The 23,396-nt window shown below is 61.5% G+C and overlaps 1 protein-coding gene across 1 annotated transcript in view; it reads right to left on the bottom strand.

The window, feature by feature from the left end:
* Positions 1-580: 580 nt before the first annotated feature.
* Positions 581-23,396, bottom strand: part of TANGO6 (transport and golgi organization 6 homolog) — a 23,477-nt gene continuing 661 nt past the window's right edge. The window contains exons 2-19 of the mRNA XM_026039614.1: positions 23,309-23,386; positions 22,608-22,744; positions 21,903-21,919; positions 21,563-21,667; positions 20,852-20,976; positions 20,197-20,359; positions 19,544-19,626; positions 16,677-16,789; positions 15,115-15,291; positions 13,558-13,684; positions 13,075-13,254; positions 10,218-10,346; positions 7,607-8,041; positions 7,452-7,509; positions 4,950-5,096; positions 2,319-2,470; positions 1,860-1,973; positions 581-890 (exon numbers count right to left, since the gene is read on the bottom strand). Coding sequence (XP_025895399.1) covers positions 714-890; positions 1,860-1,973; positions 2,319-2,470; positions 4,950-5,096; positions 7,452-7,509; positions 7,607-8,041; positions 10,218-10,346; positions 13,075-13,254; positions 13,558-13,684; positions 15,115-15,291; positions 16,677-16,789; positions 19,544-19,626; positions 20,197-20,359; positions 20,852-20,976; positions 21,563-21,667; positions 21,903-21,919; positions 22,608-22,744; positions 23,309-23,386 — 2,517 coding nt within the window. The 3' untranslated portion in view covers positions 581-713. The remainder of the gene's footprint in view (positions 891-1,859; positions 1,974-2,318; positions 2,471-4,949; positions 5,097-7,451; positions 7,510-7,606; positions 8,042-10,217; positions 10,347-13,074; positions 13,255-13,557; positions 13,685-15,114; positions 15,292-16,676; positions 16,790-19,543; positions 19,627-20,196; positions 20,360-20,851; positions 20,977-21,562; positions 21,668-21,902; positions 21,920-22,607; positions 22,745-23,308; positions 23,387-23,396) is intronic.

Here is a 23,396-nt window from a genome sequence, read left to right as displayed (position 1 = left end):
GCCCCGCGGGCTGCGTGGAGCTGCGTGGAGCTGCGCGGCCCCGGCGCTCGCGCTGAGCCCGGCGCAGGGACGGCCCCGAGCCCAGCCCTGCAGGGACCCTCGGCGCTGCCTCCGYGCTCCACAGCAGCCAGCCCCAGTGCAGGGATGTCCCCAAGGGCTGYGCCAGCCCAGTGCCCCATAGCATCCAGCCCCAGTGCGGGGATGTCCCTGAGCACCATGTTGAGGCACCGCAGGGACCCTTGGAGCCGTCTCTGGGCTCCTGGGCTGACAGGGTCCATTCTGCACCCAGGGATTCTGGCACCCCCTGAGGCACCAGCCCCACGTGACCCCACCTCCCCGAGCCAGGGACCCTGTCGGGTGCCACCTGCTACCCAGGGCCAGCTCAGAGGCCAGTGTCCAAATTCACCCCAAACCCGGGCACTTCCTCCCCTCGCCCAGCGCCTGCTGCTGCTCGCAGCGCAAGAGGGACGYGGCTGGCACCCAGTGCCAGTGGCCCCACACAGCTCCCAAAATGGCAATGCACGGACACATGGGGACACAGGGACACACACGGACCCAGGGACACACACGGACACACTGCTGAGGAATTTTCCTTTTTAATTGTCCATGGCCAGAGCAGCAGTGGCCRGTGCTGCCCAGGTAGCTTCGCAGCGAGCGCAGGGCAGGGGTGGCCGGTGTCAGYGTGCCGGCTCCGCGTCCCCGTGCCCGGGGCGCTAGGGCAGCACCACGATCCTCTTCTGCAGGCTCTGCGGCGGGAAGAGCTGCCTGCGCACGGCCTCGTCGAGCTCCTCCAGCGCGAGCTGTGCGTGCAGCACGGCCGCGCCGTCCCTCTCCATGGCCACCACCCACTTGAGCAGCCGGTAGAGATCCCGCAGGGCGTCCCCCAGCACCTGCGTGCCCGGACAGTGGGTCTGTCAGTCCCCGGCGGGCCCCAGGCCCCACGAGCCCTGTCCTGTCCTGCCACCCCCAGACTCTGTTTCTCCCATGGGTGGCAGCAAGAGGCTCTTTGCACCCCTGATCGCTCAGGGCGCTGAGCGCCCCAGCTCCAGGTATTGGTCCTGGGAATACAGGGAGATCAACTTGGGGTGCATCTACAGGTCACAGGGGGATTCAACTCTGGGTGCATTCCCAGATGTGGGGGGGATCAGCTCCGGGTGCATCCCAGCAACACGGGGATCAGCTCCAGGTGCATCCCAAGCACATGCAAGGATCATCCCTGGCTACGGGACACAAAGCAGGAAGGGGACGGCGCGAAGCACGGGAGGCTCCGCAGTGCCGTGCCAGGGGGGCAGCCTGAGGAGCCCAGCGCCACGTGGGGACCTGCGGAGCCCTCCCTGCTCCGCTCCCGTGGAGCTTCCCGCTCCGTGCGCCAAGTCGCCCTGGCTCCCTGCCGGCTGCCAGGCTCCAGACTCCCTGGCAGCATGGAGCCAATTCCTGGGACATCCCGCTCCGGGGATTCCCGTGGGAACAGTCCCCTTCCTTCCTGGGAAGGGAGCCCCAGTCCCAGTGCTGAGTAGCAGGGAAGCTGAGTAGCAGGGAAGGAAGTGGGAATCCAGAGCCCTGGGGAAACAGTCCTCCCAAGCCAAACCATGCCTGAGGAATCTACAGAATGGGAGCCGGGAACGGGAGCAGGGAATGGGGTTTCACTCCTTTGCTGCAACCCAGCGCTGGCAACCCAGCTTTGCTGAGCCGGGAAAGGGATGAGAAGGGAGGCGGCAGCAGCTCCCCAGCGCCAGGGAGGTCCCCAGGGACCCTGCTGGGACACAGAGGGACCTGGCGGGGATGTGAGGGCTCCGTGTGGGGTTGCGGGGGGACCCCAYGGGGACATGGGGGGACCCCATGGGGACGCGGTGACCCACCTCGGTGGCTCTCTCGCTGAGCCCCCGGAGCAGCAGCACCACGACGTGCACGGCCGCTCTCCGCACCTCGGCCTCGGGGTCGGTCTTGGCTATGGCAGTCACACAGGACGTCACCTGCRGGGACACGGGGGCGTCAGCAGCGCGAGGTGCCACGTCRGCCCCGGGAGGGCTGTGTGGCCGGGACCCTGCCCGGACACTGCCCGAGCCCCTCGCTAACGCAGTGGCAGCGCCCAAGCCGAGGGGGCTGATCGCTTYAGTGACAACAATGATGCTGTTACTTCGCAAAGCCAGCAACTGTCACGGTAGGCAGGCTCAGCCGTGAACGCACTTGCTGTGTGGAAGTGACAGGGTTTAGTGGCCCTGAACCAGGTGGCAAATGGACCCGGTAACGAAGCCGGTCCCCGAGCCCCCCGCGCGGCACCCCGTCCCCTCCCTGCGGCCCCCCGGCCGGGGCGGTACCTCGTGGAGCACGGCGCCCAGCTGGAAGCGCAGCCGCTGGCACAGCTCGCCCAGGTTGGAGAGGCTGCTGGCGCGCAGCGCGGCCTCGGCGTCGCGCGAGCCCCGCAGGAAGGCGTGCAGCAGCGCGGCCCCGTGCACCGTCACCATGTCCCCTGCAGAGGGAACGCGGGTCAGGGCCCGGCCGCTCACCCGCGGCAGCACAGAGCCATAGGAACGACRCGCGCACGTCCGTGGGCGCAGAGCCCCGGCCAATTAGCACATGCGGGCGCTGCGATGTGCGAGCCGGCTCGTTAGGTGGACGTGTGTGCAGCGCGTGAGCCGCATGCACAAGCAGGGACGCGGCCCCGCGGGCACCGGCCGGGCCTCCCCATCGAGCGGAGGCCTCCCAGCAAACAGCTCCCGTGTAACGGAGAGGAAACGGCCACAAACTGAAGCACCAAAAGTTCCACAGGAACTTCAGGAAAAAATTCTTAATAGGGAGGGTGGCAGAGCCCTGGCACAGGCTGTGGAGTCTCCTTCTCTGGAGATCTTCCCAACCCGCCTGGATGCAGCCTGTGCCCCGTGCTTTAGGTGACCCTGCGCGTGCAGGGGGCTGGACTAGATGATCCCTAGARGTTCCTTYCCACCTCGACCATTCTGTGATTCTATAACGGGGCTGCTCCAGCCACTGAGCAGAGCGCAGGGTGCCGGGGTGTCTCCCAAAGGCTCCGGTGGCTCCTACGAGCTCAGCCCTGCTCCCGCCATGGTCTGGAGCTCCATGYGCTCCCAGGCGTCCGAGCAGGTGGACCGGGAACAATGGGTCTACCTTCCTCACCGGGCAGGAGGCAAACGCTCCCGGATTGGGAAACGTCTCCCTTGACACACTTGGAGCCGATTGCAGGCATTCGTCACGAAAACCGACTGCAATGACGCAAATTCGTCAGGAGCCCTCGGAGACGGGAAGAGCTGCCCRGCGGGAAGGTGGAGCCGCGCGGGGCTGCCCGGGCACCCGCATTGCCCCCTCGCAGCCCCCGGGCCCCTCGCTACCCCCATCCCGTCCCCCTTGTCCGCAGCAGTGCCGAGCGAGCCGTGGCCGTGCTCCAAGGCGCAGTCGGCTCCGCCGCGGAGCCGGCGCTCCTGGAAGCGCCGCATCCCTCCCCAGCCTCGAACGCTGCAGCTTTGCAATGGGAAAAAAACCCCAAATCYCTTAATGCAATTTGGTCTATAAATACGCAGGCAGGCGAGGCCGGGCCGGGCGCGGTGCCGGCGGGGGAGCGGGCTCTGGCACAGGGAGCGGGGAGGCGCCGGCAGAGCCCGCGCGGCCCTGCTGGTGCCACCACAATCGTGCAGCGCGGGCACTGCAGGCGGCAGCGCGGCCCGGGCGCGCGCCCGAGCTCCCGGAGCGGCCCGCGCTCTGCCGCAGCCCACCCGCGCTCAGGGGCCGCCCCGGCTGCAGCAGCTCCGCTCACACAGAGCCTCGCTGCACGCGCCTCCAGGGCGGTAAAAGCCRCGGAGACTTGGAGCCGGGGAGGAGCTGCTGCCTCTGCGCCCGGCTCCAGCGGCGAGCTCTGCGAGCCGGTGCAGCCCCAGCGCGCCGAGCCTTCCCTCCCCTCCCGTCTTTGTGCAGCGGCACCGCGGGGCACGCAGGCACCGTCCTGCCCGAACAGGCAGCGCCGCTCGCGCCGCGCAGCCGGCAGCGCCGGGCAGGGCAACAAAGCCCCGCGCCCGCCGCAGCGGCGGGGCGAGCGCCGCGCCGGCCGGGGCTGCGGGCAGCGCCCCCGCGCCAGCAACGCGGGGCTTTGCCGCGTGCCCCGCGGCGCCCGGCTGCCGCCGCCACCACCGTTAGGGTCAAAAATAGCCCGTGCGAGGGCTGGGCAGGCCCGGCCCTGCCGCCTGCTCCTGCAGGCCACAGCAGCACCGGTCGCTGCTCGCATGGTTCAGCGCTGAGCGGCATCGGCCCCGGCCAGGCACCCGCAGCGCAGGGGAGCACCAGCCCCCAGGGACAGCGCGCACGGGCACATGTGTGCACGGGCACATGTGTGTGCAGGCACATGTGTGTGCAGGGCAGGAGGAGCCGCTCTGCAGCCTGTGGCACTGCAGGAGCCCGTGCTCTTGGCGCACAGAGCTCTGCATCGCCCACTGTGGTGGGACAAGCACCGCATGACCGCAGGTGAGTCCCAACGGAGGGACCTCATCCCGCGCTCACCCCCAGTGCGGCGCGCCTGGGCACTTCCAGGGAGCTGGTGCTACCCCAGTGCACCGTGGCCCAAGGGGCAGCCGTATCTGCAGCAGCCCCAAAGGGACGGCCCGGGGTGACACGCGCCTCCTTCCAGGCTGCAGCTCAGCGGGGTTTTCCAGAGTGCCGTGGAGCTCTGCCAACGCCGCGGGCGCCGGGCTGCTTATCTCGCTGCCGCTTCCTGGGCCYGCGGTGCTGCCGGCTGCGGCGTCCCGGAGCGCGCGGCCCCGGGCAGCCCTCGCTCGTGCTCCTGCCCAGGGCCGCTCAGCACAGTGCTCAGCACATCGAACCGCAGCCACCCGCGACAGGCGGAGCACGAAGCACCCGCAGAGCCCACGTGCCGGCTGTATCCGCGTGGCAGCCACCGGAGCATCCCGGTGCACCCGGGATCGCACAGCCCCGGCGGCCCCACTCACCCAGCGCGCGCGTCGTGCGCATCAGCACCTCGCCCAGCTTCATGCGGGTGGCCGCGGGCTGCGCCGGGCCCGGCGCCGCGCTCCCGTACTGGGCCAGCAGCACCGGCAGGATTTGCTCCGGGTACTCGTTGGAGAGCAGGGCAACACCTGGGGGGCAGAGCACAGAGGTGTCAGTGTGGGCTGGGGGCTCAGCAGCCCTGCCTGTCGGGAGGGAAACGGGAATCGGGCAAGGACGGGCAGGGGGAAGAGCAGAGCCCTGCCGGCACTGGAGAGCTCGAGGACCGGGAGCAGCTGCAGAAAGCGTGGGCAGGTTCCAGTCCATCATCCCTATCCCCCATTGCCCCCTGCTCCAGCGGCTCCTGCCTCCTGCATGCAGCCTCCTGGCCTCGCTGGCTGCACCGGCGAAGGTGCAGCTCCCAGGTGCTCCCAGGCTCCAGCCCCAGGGATTCTGTGGACGCGCCGGGGGTGGGAAAGCTGGTGCCAGCACTGCAAAACACGACCCCTCTGCCCACCCCCGGCTCTGTTGATGACTGAGTCGCTGCTGCCAGGAAAGGCTCCGGGCGCTGGAAAAGGGCCCGGCTGCTCCCGCTCCTCCGTGCCACGGACGTGGCTCCAGGCACTGTCTCCCAGGGGCTGCTCTCGGCACAGGGGCTCCGGAGAAGGCAGGAGCCCCAGGATAGAGGCTGTGCTGGGATTAGGAAGGGCAGGTTATGGGAAAAGCCTCGTTATTAGCACAAGACGACATCAGTCGACAGCGAGGGGGATTCAAGCCCCTTTGGTGGCACGGGTGTCCCCACCACACAATTGCAGGGCTCCCCCACTGCCCTATGTCTGCAGTCCCACACGCTCTGTCCCCTGCAACACCCATGGAGCTGGTCCTACCTCCTGCCTGCTGGGACGGCAGGAGAGCCGGGCACGGAGGGACGGGAGCAGCTCCTCCTCCCTAGCCCCCTGGCTACGTTAAATCCCTCTGCGCTGCCTTTTCCTTAAAGCATCCTTGGACACCACTCCTTGAGCAGTGCAGCCACGCTCAGGACCCCCAGGCAGAGACCTGACAGGGGAAGGACACGCTCGGCTGCAAAAATGCCCGGCCGGCAGTCATGGGGGAGCAAGGAGAAGAGGGAACGCTGCYGTTCCATGCAGGAGAAGGGCAGGGTCCCAGCTCATTCCAAAGCAACACCCACTGCCAGGAAAGAGGCTTAGGCGGTGCGGCACAAGGGCAGGATTGGGAACGGGAGGCATGGTGGCTGCACRGCACTCCAAAGGCACCGGGAACGCGGCAGAGTCATGTGAAGTTCAGCCCATCCGTCCCTTTTGACTCACCGCCCTTCCCAAGCTGCATTTATTATCTGCCTTGGGCTAGAAAGCTCCAGCCTGGGGCCTCCTCGCCCGCACGCGGTGCCTGCCCAGCGCTCCCGGTCGCGCCGTTCCCACCGCCCCGCTCCCTCTCCGTCGCTATCGCGCGCGGCGGCRCCGGGCTCCGGCCGGCAGATAAGCTGGGCTGGGAATGGCCGGCGTGCGAAGCCGGCAGCCTCGTGCCGCTGGTTACGGACATGGCTCACGGAGCCGCTCCGCACAGAGCCGGGCGCCAAGGCAGTCAGCGCTGCAGCGAGGCACAGGCCAATTGCAGAGATAAATTATTGAACGGCTGGCAGCAGGTGCCCGCTAATTAGCGCTAGTTAATATTCATTGCCCCGGTATCTAGCTGACAAGGCAGACACCCGGGGCTTGCCCCGGCCGGGCGCAGCTCGCGGGCAGCTCGCGGCGCGATCTCGGGGTCTGGGCTGCACCGTGGAGCGTCCTGGCGCGCGCCCCGTGACTCAGCGCCGCGGCCGGAACGGGCCGCRTGGCTCCGCACGGCAGCTGCAGCTCCGCGTTAATCACCGGCCAGCGGCCGCTTCCCCAGGAGCTGCGGGGCAAGGCCGAGCCCGGCCGCTCAAGACCGTGCAGGCAGGCGCGCAAGGCGGCTCCACGGGCGCCCTTCCCAGCTGTGGTCGGAGGTGACTGCTCCGCTGCGTCGGTTACCGCAGCGGGAACGGCGTTTCCTCACCGCCTGCACCAACCTGGAGTCTCTCTCCTTGCCCCAGGGACATCCCYGCTGCCCGTGGGGCTGCTCGGCACCTCTGCTTGTGCCCCGGGGTCGGGCAATGCTGCCCCGAGCCTCTGTGACCGCGTGCGGGAGGCAGCAGCGCGGGAGCCACTGCTACGCCGGACACCCGAGTGCACGGCGCTGCGGGATGCACCTGCACGGCGAGCGCTGCCGTCACGCGGCTCCCCACGCTCCAACTCGGGCACAAGGAGCCCCACGTGCAATAGTAGGAAAACTGCTGAGCTGCTAGGGAAGCGGATGGGAAGCTAGGGAAGCAGGCTGCAGAGCAGCCTGGCATCGTGCTCTGTGGCAGGACGGCTGGTCGCAGCCGCTCACAGCCTAATAACATTTCCTTCTGCAGAAGCACTTAGCAGCACCACACACCCCATGTCCCCACGTGAGGTGTCACTCACCTTGAATGGCAGAGAGGTAGACAAAAGAGTCCTCGTGCTGCARGTTTTCTAGGAAAACCTGCAAGGACGGAGAGGGCAGGCGTGAAACCCCGCGCACACGGACAGCCCAGCCCTGCAACTTGGTGGGCCTGGCAGGACCGACCCCTGCTTGGTACCTGCAGGAGTTTCTCCTGCATGCGGAGCCCCTCTGGATCCCGCTGCTTGATCAGGCTGGAAAGAGTGCGCAGAGCGGCGGCCCGCACGGGCACCTGGGGGTCGTATGCGGAGAGCAGCAGCTCCTGGAGTGATGCTGGGGCTGCGGCGGTGGCGCGGGGGCTCTGCTCCCGGTGCGTGTCCTCGCCGGGCGCCGCGGGGGCCGATCCCGGAACGTTGCGGACTGGTCCCGCGCCGCTGCCCCGGCTCCTCGGYGTCCTCCCCAGCACGTGCTCGGCCGCGGCGCCCACGGTGCCGGCGGCGAAGGCGCCGTGGGTGCAGATGGCGGCGCGCAGGTCCGCGGCCAGCTCCTGGATGACAGGCTCGGGGTGGCTCACGGACACGTCCTCCAGCACGGGCAGCAGCCGCTTCAGCTCCGCAAAGTCGCTCGATTTCAGCTGCAGAGCGGAGAGGAGAGGAGAGGAGAGGGGCTGCTGGGGAGGGCGAGGGAGGCGCTTTCCCTCCCGGCCCCGCTCCCCCGGGCACTGCCCTGCGCCTTCAGCAAGCGGGGAGCACGGCAGGAGACACCGCACGGGGGAGCTGGATGAGCTCTGGAGCTTCAGCACAGGAAAGAACTGGATGTGCTGAGCCGCCAAGGTGCTCACACGGTGCAGACACTTCTTTTTGGGGAGAAAAAAAGAAAAAAAAAAAAAGCATTGGGCACTACAAAAATGGCAGTTCTCTTGTGATCCTGCTTCTTCGTCACCRTGACGGATCAGCCCAGTGGGAGAAGGTGCAAGGGGCCAATGGCACCGAATGTGGTGACTTTGCGACAGGTGCCACGTCCAGCAGGACATCTGAATGGGGGACATCCCCATGACCCTCCCTTGGGCCAGGGCCACTACAGGTGTCATCCTGCAGCAGCATCTCGCCTTTACCCCTCACAGGAGGCCGCAATGCTCGGCAGCTGCACCGGGAGCCTGCAGAGCAGCGCGGGATTTTCCTGGCAGGACACGCAGCCTGCCCTCCACTGGATTTAGGATTTAATTGCTAAGATCTTGGAAGCAAAACTGGGGCCATTGAGGCCTGAAAAGTGATGCTTTAGCAGAGATTTCAAGAGAGCTTTTGCATGATTATGTGAAAAAAAARCCTTGGCCATTCAAAATCAAGCAGCTTTCCAGCTGTCGAGCACCAGCTGCCCCGGGAAACCTTTCTCATTCAATTTGCTTGGCCAAGTCAAGTTGCTTCCATTAACGCCGGGAGCGTGAACAGGATGTCGCCTGGGAGGGGGCCCATTAAAGCCAGCGCGAGCGGAGCCGCTGTGGGGCTCACGCTGCTCCTCCCGGGAGCAGGGCCGGCTCCCGGAGCCYGGATAACGGGAGCTCAGTCCCCAGGAAAACCCCTCGCTAGCTAAAAAGCAGCCCGGTCGATCTACAAAACAGGCCCGATGGAGGGACTTTGCCCCCTTGCTCTGCACACACCTGTGGCTCTATCACTGCCATTAATTCCATGAGATCCACCAGCTTCTGCTGCTTTAATCATAGGATTCTGCTGTTTCTTCCCCAATTTGTGCAAAAGCCACACTGGGAGATGGTGTTGGGTTTTCTCCAGCTAAGCAATGCCTCTTTTGCTAATGCTAAGAGTTTAGCAAATAACACACAATCAACTATTTTTTCCTAACAGCTGAGTCTTCCTTTGGGCAAATCCAGGGATGAAGCAACCTCCAAAGCAACATAACTGCAAGCTCAAGGGATTCTCAGTACCTCCAATCACGTGTCATCGCTCTCTAATACCTGTTCAGCTGACGCTGCAGAGTGGGAAATGTATGGTTTTTCTACAAAGGATTTCAAAGGGAGCATTCAAAGGACGCGGAGGGCGCTGGCTCCCAAGGGTGGCCGGCCCCGCGCCCTCCTCGGGGCAGCAGAGCCCCCAATCCCCCGAATTCAAGCAGGTCTCCCCGGCAAAGCCCCCCAAGGCAGGGGGCCAGGGACAGTCCTGCTGACCTTCAGAGGGACTGCAACCCCCTGCACCCTTGCAAGAGACCAGCAGAGACTGACACACTTGCAGAACAGAGGCAAGGAGCAATAAATCAAGAGAGCAGCCCCTCACCTCCGCTTTCCTCCTTGCTGAAYGCCCTCAGACTTTCTGTTTGGAAGCCTTGCTGTCAGAAACACACAGCGTTATAAAAAGCTGGGGGTTAAATGAACAGAGCAAGCGGGAGGAAGAGAGCCAGGAATGCCAGCGGGAGCTGGAGCYGTGCAGGGACGTGCGCAGACCTGCGAGCGCTTCCGAAAGATAACGGGAAGCGCCACGCGCCGAGCCAGGGAGCCCGGCCCTCGCAGCAGCCGCCCCTGCCGGAACGGGCCCGGGCAGCGGGGCCCGGCCGCTCCGGCACCGCGGGGCCCGGTCGCTCCATGCAGGAGAGCCCGGCCACTCCAGCACTGCTCCGGCACTGCGGGGCCCGGTTGCTCCGGCTCCGCTCCGTGCCAAGGAGCCCAGCCGCTCTGGCACCGCTCCATGCAGGGAGGCRCCGAGCGGGCACCCTGCTCAAGCAGAGCTCGGGCTCCAGGGCACAACGGAGCGAGGGCACTGATGAGCGGATGGGTCCTATGCCCCCCACCCTCGCTCGCTCACCTGCACGGCGCCACCGATGACGGCCGCCACGAGCCCCATGGCCATGCTGAGYGTCTGTGCCTCCACCGCGCCGCCCCACGGTAGGCTGGCACAGGCTCGCTGCAGCGTCGCCGCCACCAAGTCCACGATCTGCGGGCACAGAGAGGTCAGGGTGAGCCGGGCAGCGCGGCCTCCTGCTAGTGAAAGGCACACGCTGGAAAAACTAAACCGAGCAGCCCCGGGAAGGGCCCGGGCTGAACGCCACGAGGCGCCAGGAAAGCATTGAGCCGAGGGCAGCAGCTCCGCGTGTGGCCTTTGCACAGGCTGAGGTCACCAACAGTACAAATGCTGTTAGTGCCAGCTAGAAAAAGAGTCAAGTGGGGAGTTAACACGGCCCCAACTTCGTTACCGCCTGCACGCCCATCCACGAGCTCTCCTGGGCAGCACAGTGCCCGCTTCTCTGGCCGCACCGAGAACCAGGGCTAGGGCATTTTGCAGACTTCTACCTTTTTCCAGAAAAAGGCCGTGGGGCTTTTAGCTCCTGACAATTATCCCAATCCATCTGCTCAAAGGTTCCCCCGGGATGGAGGGACAGAGCCAGGGGGGCACAGCTTGCACTCAAGACGGGCCGCTTGCAACACACCTGCCTCCACATATTGGTGATTCCCCTGCAATACTTTTTTTTTCCCGTTTCAGACTAGTAACGATTCTGCCTGCTTGGCTTTGGCCTTCTCTACATTTGGCACCAAACCCTTTGATCSCACAAGCTTCCTGTGTTTTTAACGAAGCTTGAAAGTAGCAGGGCTTTTTGCTTTGCTCCTTTGTGTGCTGCAGCACAGCCCCGACGAACCGCAGGACCCAAGTCCTCGTGCCAAGGAGCCAAGAGGGGCCTTTCCCCTCGAAAGGCATGGTGCAAAACCCGAGCAGCTCCCCGGACTATCTCCCATTTCAGAAAGCAAACGAGGCGGCACCAAGGTACCACGGAGGCAGCTGCAGCCTTGCAGGGTCAGCTCGCCGGCGCCGCGGCACCTAACGAGCTTTCTCATCAGCGGAGCCGCGCGCTGCGGCTTCATTAAGCACGACCCTGTTGCAGCACATAAAGCAGGAAGGCTGGCACTGGAAGGCTGCGGAAAAGGCTTAGGGAGTCTCCGACAAATAAGCCCAGAAAAGGTGCTGTCAAGCAGCAAGAATAGGGAGTCAGAGGTGTCAAAACATCTGCTCTCAAAAATCAGCGACATGAGAGCTGAATGGGGGGAAATTATGCTTAATGAAAGAGGGGGAATATCATGAACGAATAATCTGACAATGGATAGCTGGGGAGAAAACCAAAAGGTTAAAATTATCTCATATCTATATTAAAAAAAGAAAAAAGTCTGAAAAATAAAATACGGAAGCACGTTTCCGTACGCTGCCATAGGAGAGCACAGTGCATTGCAAAGGCCTTATCAAGGAAACTGAGCCAATCTCTTAAAACGTGTGGGAACAAYGAGGGGAAGCAATGAAAAATCAAATACATTGTGCAACGGGAGAGGTCCGGCGCTGCCGGCCATTCCCAAATTCCGGCTCCTTGCGAGTCCACTCCGTGGCATCCACAGCAAGGAAAAAAAAAGGCAAAGAACCATGAACCACAGAACTGACATAAAAACAGAGCTATGCAGCTACCTGTTTAAACCTGAGGGATTTTTTTTCCCTGAAACATGACACACCTAGTATTTACTTTGCACTCAAAATATAATAGTTTTTTTGTCTGTTTGGGTTTTTTGTTTCGTTTTCTTTGCCTAGACATGGGAATCAGAAAATCATTTTTCATTCCCTGCTTTTTGACTTAAATGCCAGAACCGGTCCCATTCTGATGCGYGTGTGACAGAGAGGGGGGTGAAGAGAAGGGGTGGCCGTTGCTGCCCATCTGGGGACTCTGGAGCCCCGGGCCCGACAGCGGTGACGCTGGCTGCACATCGCGGGTCCTTGGGGAGCACCACACAAAGGAGCCCCTTGTGCCAGAAAGAAAAGTGAGGGAAAAAATGCCCATGGAGTGACTTGTACTGCTTAAGCAAGTCACAGAGAGCTACCCTATTCAGGTCATCAGAAAATAGAAATAGGTAAAATGCAAAAAAAGATGAGCAAGCTAAACTAGAGTAACCTGGCTGCGCTGGCCCGACAATCCCGCTCGCTGCTGGGCACCGTGTCTTAGCCAGGCTCCGAAAGGACAACATTTAGTTGACCTGGAGCTGCCTATTGAAGAGGCCCATGCAAGTGGTGACTGCACGAACACGGTTATGCCAAGCCCAGCGGACGTGTGTACCATGGGGTGCAGGTCTTACAGCAGCAGCAACCAGCACAAGGCCACGCGTGCTCTGTGATGCTAAGGAAGGAATGGGACGTGGCCCCTGCCCCACGCTGCATTCCCAGCACACTCACGGCTGGCCTCTCGGCAGCCCAGTCCAGGCAGCAGCCGCAGAAACGCGCCAGGATAAATGGGCACCAGTGCTGCAGACACGCAGCAAATGYCCCCGAGGCCTGGTGGGCACTGGGGTCTTTGAGCTCGGTTACATTTGGGAAGTGTGTTGCTCAAAACAAAGATGGGAAACTGTTACAAACGGGGATTTGGCAACTGCACGGACCATTTTCTTTGCTTTCAACAGACAAGCCAAAACAGAGAGGACATGTCTGCTGAGCAGCCTCCCAGCTGCACCCTTCTTGCACGGTCCTTCCTGATGACACTGCGTGCTGTGGTGCCTTGCTGAGACACAGCTCTACCTGCTCCACAGGGGCRTTCTGGTTTTCTCCAGGTGATTCTGGCAATTGCTGTCGAGGACCCCAGTGACCCTGTGCGCTCCAGACTGCAGCAGCCAACCCCCRGGGCTCTGCCACGACTGACCTGAGCGACGTCCGTGAACACGGTGTCGGAGAGGCCCTCGCAGAGCATGGCCACGAGCTGCAGCACGAGCAGCTGCCGCCGGTGCCCCGCGTGCCGCCGCTCCAGCTCCAGGAGGTTCCCTGCACCCGTGGGAGCGGTGCCCGCAGCCACCCCGTCCTCCGCAGCCACCTGAGTCAGCGCCTGCGGGGAAGGGAGCACGAAGGGAGGCAGCAGCTGAACGCAGGCAAATCAGTTCCAGGAACGGGGGCCGCTGACATGGCCCTGGCCACCGCCGCGCGCTGCTGCTGCAGGGCCCTGCTGACCCGGCTGTCCCCGGGCTGGCACACAGCAGCACTGTCCCGCTGCCACCGTGGCAGCTCCGCGTGCCCCAGATAAAGTCCCCTCTGCCACCTGCTACCCAATGCACGGGGCAGGGTGGAGTAGAGCTCCTTGCAGCCGTGTCCCCAGCACGGAGCAGGGTGCCCGCGGCCCGGYGCTCCTCACCTTCAGGCAGCGGAGGAAGAAGTCCCCGGCTAGACCGCTCTTCTGGCAGTGGGACAGCAGCTCCACCAGGGTCTCCAKGTGCCACTGCTCCGAGGAAACCTTCTGGTATAGGGCCTCATCTTCATCACTGAAACGGGTCACTACGTCACTAACACTAACTCACCCGAAGCCGCGGCTGCACAGCTCYGAGGCAAGGAGAAATCCTGTTTCTGCCTTGCCTGGGAAGCCTTCCTTCCCGAACAGCACACCAGGCACCATCCCCGCGCCGTCCTGCTCCTCTYGGAGCACAGAGCAGCTCAGCTGCTTTCAGAGGACAGAGCACCACGAGCGCGCGCTGCACGCAGGGCAGCAAGGAGCAGCCAGCAGGAACCCTGAGCACCTGCTGCATTTGCCCAGCTCAGGCCCTGGCTCCCCTGCACACAACCAATGTGCCCATGCCAAAGCCAAGGTGCTCCAAGGGCCAAGCCTGCCCCCCAGCCACCAGGGAACGGCGAAGGCTGGAGGCAGCTGCCAACCTGCACTCAGTTTGGTTAGTCTGAATGACCAAGCACTCAGTTTATTAATTAACCAGCATTTGTTAAGAAGCAACAGAAACCATGAATACAAAGCACATGTTAATCCACCCATTCTATAAAGAGCTGCATTTGCACTGGCTAACTGTGCAGCAGCCATAACCATAAACGTGGGACAGACAGGAAGAGCTGTAGCTGTTAAAGATTTTAAAACACATTTAGTTTAACAAGTGTGCCTGGGGCAGACCTTCCTCCAGTTCAAGTGAGAAAGAGCTTGAAATTAAATCGAAATAAGAATATTTGTATGGGGTTTTATTGCACCCCTCATGAAATGGGTGCACACAGCTCTCTCCACCCCTGCCCAGTGGACAGCCTTGGGTTGGGTGCTCTGCCCGCRAGACAGACTTGGCTTGTATTTATAGGTGCCAATTAAAACAGCTCTCTCTCTAAACCAAATGTCACGCTGGAGAGCAGCTCTTGCTCGCATGGCTGGAGTCTAATGGCTGTAGTTTATTCCCCACATGGGCACACTCTGCCTCTGCTTGTAGAGGCCATCTGCAAGAGCAGGAGGGGACTTCAGTCACTGGCTCAGCTCCRCTGGCATCGCTACAGAGAGTCCTTATTGCACAGGTGCCACCTGTGCCCAAGGGACTCTGCTCGCTCCATGCAGTGCAGACAGGCCCAGGATACGGGGGGAATCAGCACTGCTGCTTCAGGAGGGCAGGAAAACACCGTTCCCAAACCGCCCTGTGGGCCAGGCTCTGGCCTTGGGAAAGCCAAGCGGACACCAGGTATCCATGCTCTGGCAGGGGCTGGTTTTCGGGAGCGAAAGCCAGTGCTGCACCGTGCACGAGCACCGTGGAGGCTGAGGCAAGCATGGCCAGAGCTCCGTGCTGCCAGCGCCTGCAGCCGGGGACAGCAGGGGACAAGCCCATGATGGAGCAGCACCCCTGTCCCATGTTTGCTAGGCGCTCTGCTGTGTGCAGCACCCACGGAAGGCGCCGCACGCTGCAYGACAGCCGGGCATCGTCCCGGCCGCTCTCACCTGATGGTCTCTCGCAGCACCGCCACAGCGCCGCCRTCGCCGCCCGCGCGGAGCTGGCACCGGGGGTGCAGGACGGGCACGCTGCTCTCCAGCCCCGCCAGCCCCTCCAGCATGGAGAGCGACACCTCCCGCTCCGCCTTCTCCAAGAACCACAGCAGGATCTCCTGGCAGGGCGAGCTGGCGAGAAGAGAGGAGGCAGCAGTGACCACGCTGCGCTCTGCGTGTACCTGCTGCAGCGCAGCAAGGCGCCCCGGGGCCAGGCAGAAGGCAGGAACCCCCCAGGACGCTCCCTGGGGTGCTCTGCAGGCCGAGYGCCCTCCCGCCCTGGAGGCGCTGTTATCAGCTATAAAATCAGGGGCTTGTCCCGCCTTTCCAGCATTCACAGATGGAAGGATTAAATCCTTAAGGAGCAAGGAGTGGAGAACCCTGACCGCGTGGCATGTCTGTGCAGGGAGAGACGCTTCCAGGCAGCCTCGGCACAGAGCACCTCACGCTTCAGGCCAATCTGACACAGCCCCGAGCTGCCAGCTGTGCCAAGGGAAGGAGGAAGGAGACAGGGCGCACAGGAAGGTGGCACACAAATCCCTGCCAAGTGGAGATGCAGGTTAATGAGATTGGGTTACAGCGCCGTGCCAGGGGTCTGGAAACCCAAGCGCTTCCAGGCAGCTGTGGTTTCAGACACCCTTGCCAAATTCCTGTGTAAGGAGAGAACCCAGCAGCGATTCTGCTCACCCAGCAGCAGTGTTAACTTGCCTCATTCCAAGAACTTGCCAGAGCCCTCGTTGCTCTTTGAAATGATTAATGATGTTTTTAATAATAGCAGAGGCCATATCTACGCAGGACTTTGGAGGGAAAATCTCTGGTCCCCACAGGCCAATATCACCAAAGCATTAGTGTAAATCTACCAGGACTGTATTTAAAGGAATTTGGGACAACCCAGGGAATACCTGGGAGGAGAAGGGAGAGAGGACAGGGTCACCCGGTCACCACTGTTGCTGCCACCGTCACCACTGTATGCAGTGCTTATAATCACCTATCAGCTGGGGGGAACGGGGCACAAAGCAAGACAACCATAGCTGCTGAGAGAGGAATCCTCTCTTCCAAAGACATGGGATAAAATCCTTTATTCCAAAGAGTCAGAGCTCAAGCTCTTTTACCCAGTTTTCACCCTGCCTAAATTCCTCCACACCCTGCCAGATCCTGCATCATCTTCTCTGCCCCTGGGCAAACAYGCTCCTTCCTCCCAGTTCCAGCGGGCCATGCGTACAGGAGCTGCAGCGGGATGCTGGGATCCCAGTGCTCCGCAAGGCACGCCTGCCTCCTGAGCACACACGCTTCGGGGAAGGCAAAGCTAAGGGAGAAACGTTTCCCCGGGCACAGCTCTGACAGCGAGGTTCTGCCTGTGTGCAGGCCTGTGGTTTCTGCCTGCYTTGAAGGAGAGCTCTTCAGGATAAGAAATCTGGTCTGGAGCTGCGTGTGTGTCCTTACAGAACACGTCCTGAAGAGCTGGGCCCCCAGGGAAAACGAGATCCCAGCAGCTCTTCTGCACAATCCTTCCTTACCGTAAGTAGGACGCATTCTGCTTGGTGAAGGAGTAGAGGGCAAAAATCACTCCCAGGACTGGCTGTAAGGATCCGAGCAGCAGGCTGGAGCTGTCGTTCCCAGCTACRTACACCTAGAGGGAGAAGGGCACAYGGRAGAGTCAAACAGCTGCATGGAGCAGAGGGAGAGCAAAGCAGAGCACAGCGAGCAGGTCTGTGTGAAAGGGCTGCCCCAAGAGAGGACACAGAGAATGTGAAGACTGTTTTCACCGGTCAGGCTGTACTCTGTACCAAAAGCAGCCTAGAGCACCATCTTCCTTCTCACTTTGCTTAATTGCAGCAGTGCTCCAAGCTAGAGGACCATTGCACCCAGCTACTCAGGAAGTCTTAAGTTACAGGCAGATGCATTAGTCACTTTGGGGTTAGCAAATCCTTATGGAAATGCTGCCTCCAGAGTCAAGTTGCCAGTTGCAGGGATCAGTCCCTCGCAGGGCAGCAAGGCCAACGCGTGCTGGGCTGGTGCAGGGGCTTGACGAGCTGCACGCTCCTCTGCAGCTCAAGCAGCACCTTCCCAGGTGGTGTAAAAACCCTCCCAACCACGGCCATCCAAAACCAAAACCAAAGCTGCTCCCAAGTGCCACCCTGCCGAGCACCGSAAAGCGCTCCTAGGAGTCTTATGACATATGGGTTCCTTGTGAAACCTCTCAAGGAATTGCCCAAGTACAAAAGCCATGTAAGATTAATGCCATAATGCTGGGAAAGCTCAGTTTGGAGTGCTAAACAGCAAACCTTGCCCAGCTGGGCTCAGTGTTTGCAGCTTCGGTGATGTTCAAATCCACATTTTCTAGCTCTATCTCCTTCCTCTGAGTTTAGAGAAAAGTGTCTCTTAACTCTCCAAGGCACTGGACCTGTGTAGACCAGTGAACTACCTGATTAGAAGATGTTGCCCTTCCAACCAGGGCACGATCCACGCTCCAAGAGCAGCAGCAAGAGCCCAAGGACCTGCTCTCAGGGCGGGAAATACCCAGGGACAATCCCAAAGGGAGCTTGTGCCTGCAAGGGGCACCGAGACAACCCAGGTATGAGCGAGGAAGGAGATTTTCCTGATAGCATTTTGGCTTGCTGCGCTGACACAAAGCGATGTTTTGCCTGCGCTAATCCCTACGGAGCCATCCTTCCTAATCAGAGCCTTTTGTACACAAAGCCTCCCTGACGAAGCCCCAAGGACAGCTTCCCACCCAGCATCGAATGACACTTGCTAAGCAAGAAAACCCCGCAAATGTGCGGGCTCCATCTCTAATCTCACGGCTGTCAGGCCTAAAGTGCTGTGCCATGAAGGCGGGATCCGCCCTGAGCTCCGGAGTCATTTTCCCTGTGAACAGCAGCCACGGAGCAGCCCTCCAGGCYGGTCTCTGCCTGCCAGCCAGTTCTAACACACCGCTGGGACACAAAATATTCCAACAATGGCAGTGTGTGCGAGCTTAGCGCGCCGGGGCCGGGCCGGCGAGCCAGCCACCGGCTGCTCCGGTTCCTCGGCCGGAGACACCGTCGGGGCCCGGAGCAGGCGCTGATGGTCCGGGTTCTGCACGGAGCTACATGTGGCTCCTGAGACCCGATGCAGGGTGAGGTGTGTGCTCATGCCAACGCCAACGCTGCACTGCCCTTCCTGGGCACTGGGAACGCTGGTGGGCATGGCGAGGKGAAAGGGAATAGGAAGAGGAAAGGGAGGTCTCTGCAAAGCTGCCCTTTGGAAGAGGTCTCAAARGACACGCAAGGCTGACAACACTCCTTCCCGCTGCAGCAGGACCCACACATTGCAATTCCTTTAGCCGYTGGATGGAGGTTGAGAGAAAACGGACTCCTGGGGCAGAGCCGAGGGTTCCTGCGCTCTGACACGCGGCTCGAGGAAYGCGGAAAGGCTGCGTTGCTGCTGGGCTCCGTGGGCCCTCCGAGCCGCCCTCCGCTGCCCTTGGCGGCCAGCGACAGCTCAGCGGCCTCAGCAGCGCCCGGGGCCGACGTGCGGCATCATCGCCGGCCGCACGCCCCGCGGGGCATCACCGCCCTCCCCAGCGCCTCCCTCGCCAGGGCGCCCGTTCCCGAGCATTTGCACCACCACAAAGCACCCGTCCAGCCGGTTAGGGCTGCGGAGCGGTGGCAAGGCACCGCGCTCGGCCTCAGAGTGCCCTCTGCAGACGTGGCGCGGGCAGCAGCGCGGCGGCAGCGCGTGGGTGGCATTCGCCCCATTCCCCACGCCACGGAGCAGGGGAGCGGAGGCACTAAGAGGAGGGTGAGTCAGTCCGGGAGGAAAACTCAGGGTTTCTGCAGAATTTCGGCACTTGCATAATGCGCCCTGTGACTGTAAGTCTGCCAACGCACGAGGCCGGCGCTGCTGCTGGCTCTGAGCTTATCTGAGCTACCAAAGAGGCTGAGTCCTGAAGCTCTCGTGACACAACCATCCCAGGGAAAGTCATGCAATTCAGTGAGAGCAAAGCCCTGCTGCTGCTAACGGGGGAAGAGAACATGACAGCACCACAGAGACTCCTCACTGTTGACTGCTGCTCAAATTTTCTTTAGTGATGCACCAGAAAGACAGGCAGGAAAGAAACCAGCCCGCAAAGGCTCAGTGCCATCCCGCAGAACACTGAGGGGTGAGGACACCTGAGAGGATTAAGGCAACGCCTCCGGAATACGTCGGAAAACTGCAGTGCTCCCACCACAGCACTTCATACAAGGTCATGCAGTGCAACTCGAAGCCTTGTTTCAGCATCAGAGCCGCAAGAGACACTCTTGTCAGGGGTTATAATGACTGAGGAATGAATCAGAAGGTTTCAAAATGCTCTTTTCTCCAGCACCCTCACCTACCCGCAGAGCTGAATCTGACACAGTACCTTGAAGACATCCTCCACGCAGCTGCTGAGCTCTGCCTCCTGCACCAGCACAGTCCCAGCTGATACATCTTCCACTGCCACGTCTGAAAGCAAAAAGCAGAAGTATCAGCACTGCCCAAGCTGAGGGGCTCCAGGAGAACTTTACCATGCCAAAGGCAGCAGCACCAAAAAGGAGTTTGAGGCTTTTCATGATTTCCCTCCATCAGCACAGCATGGGAACCAAGAAGCCCCCAGCACCTGTRTTAAACAACACTGTGGTGCTGAAAACTCTGCAAGATTATGAATAACTCAAAGCACAGCACAAGTTCTCCAGGGGTTAGTGGCTTAGTCAGCGTGAGGGATTGATGGCTTCCATCTGGCAGCCCAAAACAAGACCAGCAGAGTGCKGGAGAGTCTCCCAAAGAGAAGGGTGGACATCCTACTACTTGAGTCTTAAACTACAGCAGTGTGACACAAGTGCTAGAAAATACAGTGCATCTAGCAGCAGAGACATGTCCAGATGTGACAAACTGTTCCTTGCACACACAGTAGCCAACAGTCCTCGAGGAAACTCCAAGGGGAGGATGAAGACGAGTGGAAAGAGAAATGAGACCCTGCTTCTCCCATYAGGGTTTTGGTTGGAGCTCGTGGAGCTGGCAAAGCGCAGCAGTTACCTGCAGCATCGGAGCACCGCAGCAGCGGGGCCAGCATGGGCTGCAGCAGGTGCTTCTCCGCCAGCTGAGGGTGCCCTTTCGCCATGGTGAGAATTGTCGTGGTGGCCACCCTCTGGAACTGCCGCGCCGTCTGCTTATCCTGGATGTGCAGCAAATCCAGGATCTGGAAGGAAATTGCAGGTGAGCAGCCCCTAAGGAGGGGCACCGGCCAAGCCCCCGCAGCAGCAGGGGCTGCAAAGCCGCCTCCATGCTGCTTTGCTGGGCACCGAGCGCGGCGCCAGGCTGGGCAGAGGCAGCTCTCCCGGCACACGCGTTAGCAGAAGAGGCAGTTCTGGGCTCACACTTGCAGCCTGCACATCTTCCTCAGCCAAAGGCTGGAGGCAGGAACTCCGGGGCATTGTGTCCCTTGAAGGGCAGTGCTGAAGAGCATGTGTGACGAGGCAGCGCTGTTCAGCGTTTCAATCAAATAGGGAAGACGTAAGATGGGATGGAAACACATCCCATGATAGGTATCTCAATATCAGAGCAGCCAGGCTTAAAATGGGCCTTATTTAAGTAGAAACTAGCTAAATGCAGCACAGACACGCTCCGAGCAGGGTGCAGGGCAAGGGTGGTCCCAGCTCTGGTCTCAGGGAGGCAGAGAAGCAGGGCCTACCTGAGGGCACACGAGTGTGTAGTAATCCTCGACGGAGAGGCACTGCTGGGGGCAGGCGGCGAGGATCTTTGCAACCACGTCACACTTCTTCCAGTCCACAGCAGCGGCCTCAGCTCCGCCACTACCTGCAAGGCCAGCAGAAAAACAGCATCAGCTCGGGGTGACCCCAAACCGCACAGCTGCTTCTGGCTGGAGCCAGATGTTTCTGGATGAGAAAAAATGGCTTTTTTGCTTTTCTTTTTAAACTGAGCGTCTTTCAGGACACCCAAGTTTAGTGGGACAACAGGAAGGATTGTCAGAGACCTCTGATACTGGAAGGCAATAGCACAAATGGGCATAAGAGCCAATAAATAAATAAATACAAGAGGAAGGTGGTGCTTGGATGGTCTCTCTGGACTGGTATTGACTGGAAGAGGTTTCAGAAATGAAAACYGTGGGACTTGGAAACTGCAGCCTTTAGTGATGACTTCAAAATCCTTCAACCTTAAGTCAGAGGCATTCACAAGTGAGGAGTTCACCACTCCTTCACAACCAGAGGCAAACTCAGTGCAAATGTGTATAGCAGCTAATCAGCCTAATAAAAGCGATTTGCTCTTTTGGGATTCTGATTGTGCTGCCCTTCTTGGACTTCTCATGGGAAGCAAGATCTTGGACCCGTGGGGGTCCCTCTCCACCGGCGACGCTGGCAGGCAAGGGGAGCAGGCTCCTCACCGCCCGCGCCCTCCAGGACGCCCCGCAGCACGGCGTGCACCCCGCGCGGTCTGAGCAGCCTTTCGGAGAGCAGCTGGCCGCAGAGGCGCCGCAGCCACGCGGGGGCTGGCCCCGCCGCCTCCCCGGGACGCGCCGCTTTCTGAAACGAAGCAGAGCAGCTCGTTAGGAAGCGCCTTTTCCCCGGCACAACCCTCACCCACGGGCAACACGCAGCGCTCCACGCCCCGAGGCACCGYGGCTGACACAGAGGCTCAGGACAGGGAAAATATTTTAAATAAGTCACTCCATCATCTGGAGGCACAAAGGGCCTAATGAGAGGGGCAGCCTTCCCAGGAGCAACTTCTCACGCGGAGCTTTCTCCCTTTAATTAAAATACCAGGGTCACGCATCAAACCTGACTGTCTCATTACTGAGCCGGCGCACAGGGGAGGGTCGCAGGACRGGACGGACTCGGTGCCCATAACAGAGCGCTGCTCGTGCCCCTGGGCCAAGAGGGGGGCAGCTGGAACCCCCGGAGGGGCAAGGAGGATATTCATTCTGTTCTGCTGCATTTTTTGCACGAAAGAACCAAACTATATGCTGCTGCAAGGCAAGATGTGGTGAACGATATTAAATAAGCAGTGCAGGTGCAAGGCCACCTTGCATACTGAGTACGCCTGAGCGCACTGGGAGGCAAGGGGCAGGGTCCAGCTGCCCCCATTAATGACACGTGACATGTGGCACCCTGCAGCACCCTGCTCCTTCCCGTCACGTCCATCCCAGCGCTCCGGGGAGCAGGGGAAGCCCTGCGGCCATCTGCCTTCACGGCGGCAGCACAAAGGGACTACGGGCCGCAGCTCGGCCCTGCGGGACAGCAAGGTGGCTGTGCCCATGTCCCACCTGCATGCCAATCACCCCAGAAGAAAACTCCCAGGAATTCAGCAAAGCCGACTGCAGGACACTGCGATGGGTGACGTGAACACCCGAGCGGGGACACCGCCGTTACCCGCGAGTGCRAGGGACACAAAACCCCCCGGGTGACAACACAGCTGGGGAGCTGCTGCGCGTGCTTGGCAGCCGCGGTACCTGCTTGGATCCGCCCTGCAGCACGAGCAGCTCCTGCACGGCCAGCGGCTGGTAGACGCGGTCCAGGAGCTGCCGCAAGGTCTCCCGGCACTGCGCCCGCTCCTCCTCYGAAACGCCCTGCAAGGGAGGAACCCCCAGGGGGATATGGGCACCGTGAGCGCCGGGGACACAGGCACCGCAGCCTCAGTGGTCACTGTGGCCACGGGGTGGACGTGGGCACCGTGACTGGGGGGAATATGGGGACTATGGGGACTCGTGTCATGGGGGGTGACACGAGCACTGCGATCACGGCGGGAGACACCATGGTCACAGAAGGGGATATAGGCACCATGGCTGTGGTGGGGACATGGGCACCGTGGTCACAGAGGGGGACATGGGCCCTGTAGCCATGGAGGGCAGATACAGACACCATGGCCATGGTGCGGACATGGGCACCGCAGTCACAGGGGGAGATACGGGCATGACGGCTGGCGGGGACATGGGCATCGCAGCCATGGCAGGGACACCGGACTCCGGGCGAAGCTGTGCCGTAGGAGCGCTTTAAGCTGCACCTTTAGGAGCAGCAGCGGGAGGCGCTGAGCAGAGGGGACGCRGCCCCACGGCCGTGCAGGGGACAAGGCGCACGGCAGGGGACAAGGGCGCCCACGAGGCGGCCCGGCGGGGCCCGGGGCTGCTGCGGACCTGGTTGCGCGCGGCGGGGCCGTGGCCCAGCAGGCAGAGCGCGGCGAGCAGCGGGCGCAGGTGGCGGGCGAGCAGCGGGGCGCCGAGC

The sequence above is a fragment of the Nothoprocta perdicaria genome, unplaced genomic scaffold (genome assembly GCF_003342845.1).
Source record: "Nothoprocta perdicaria isolate Ctin4 unplaced genomic scaffold, notPer1 scaffold_234, whole genome shotgun sequence".
NCBI lineage: Eukaryota > Metazoa > Chordata > Aves > Tinamiformes > Tinamidae > Nothoprocta > Nothoprocta perdicaria.
The sequence above is the reverse complement of the archived record's forward strand: the minus strand, read 5'-3'. Positions and strand labels throughout refer to the sequence as shown.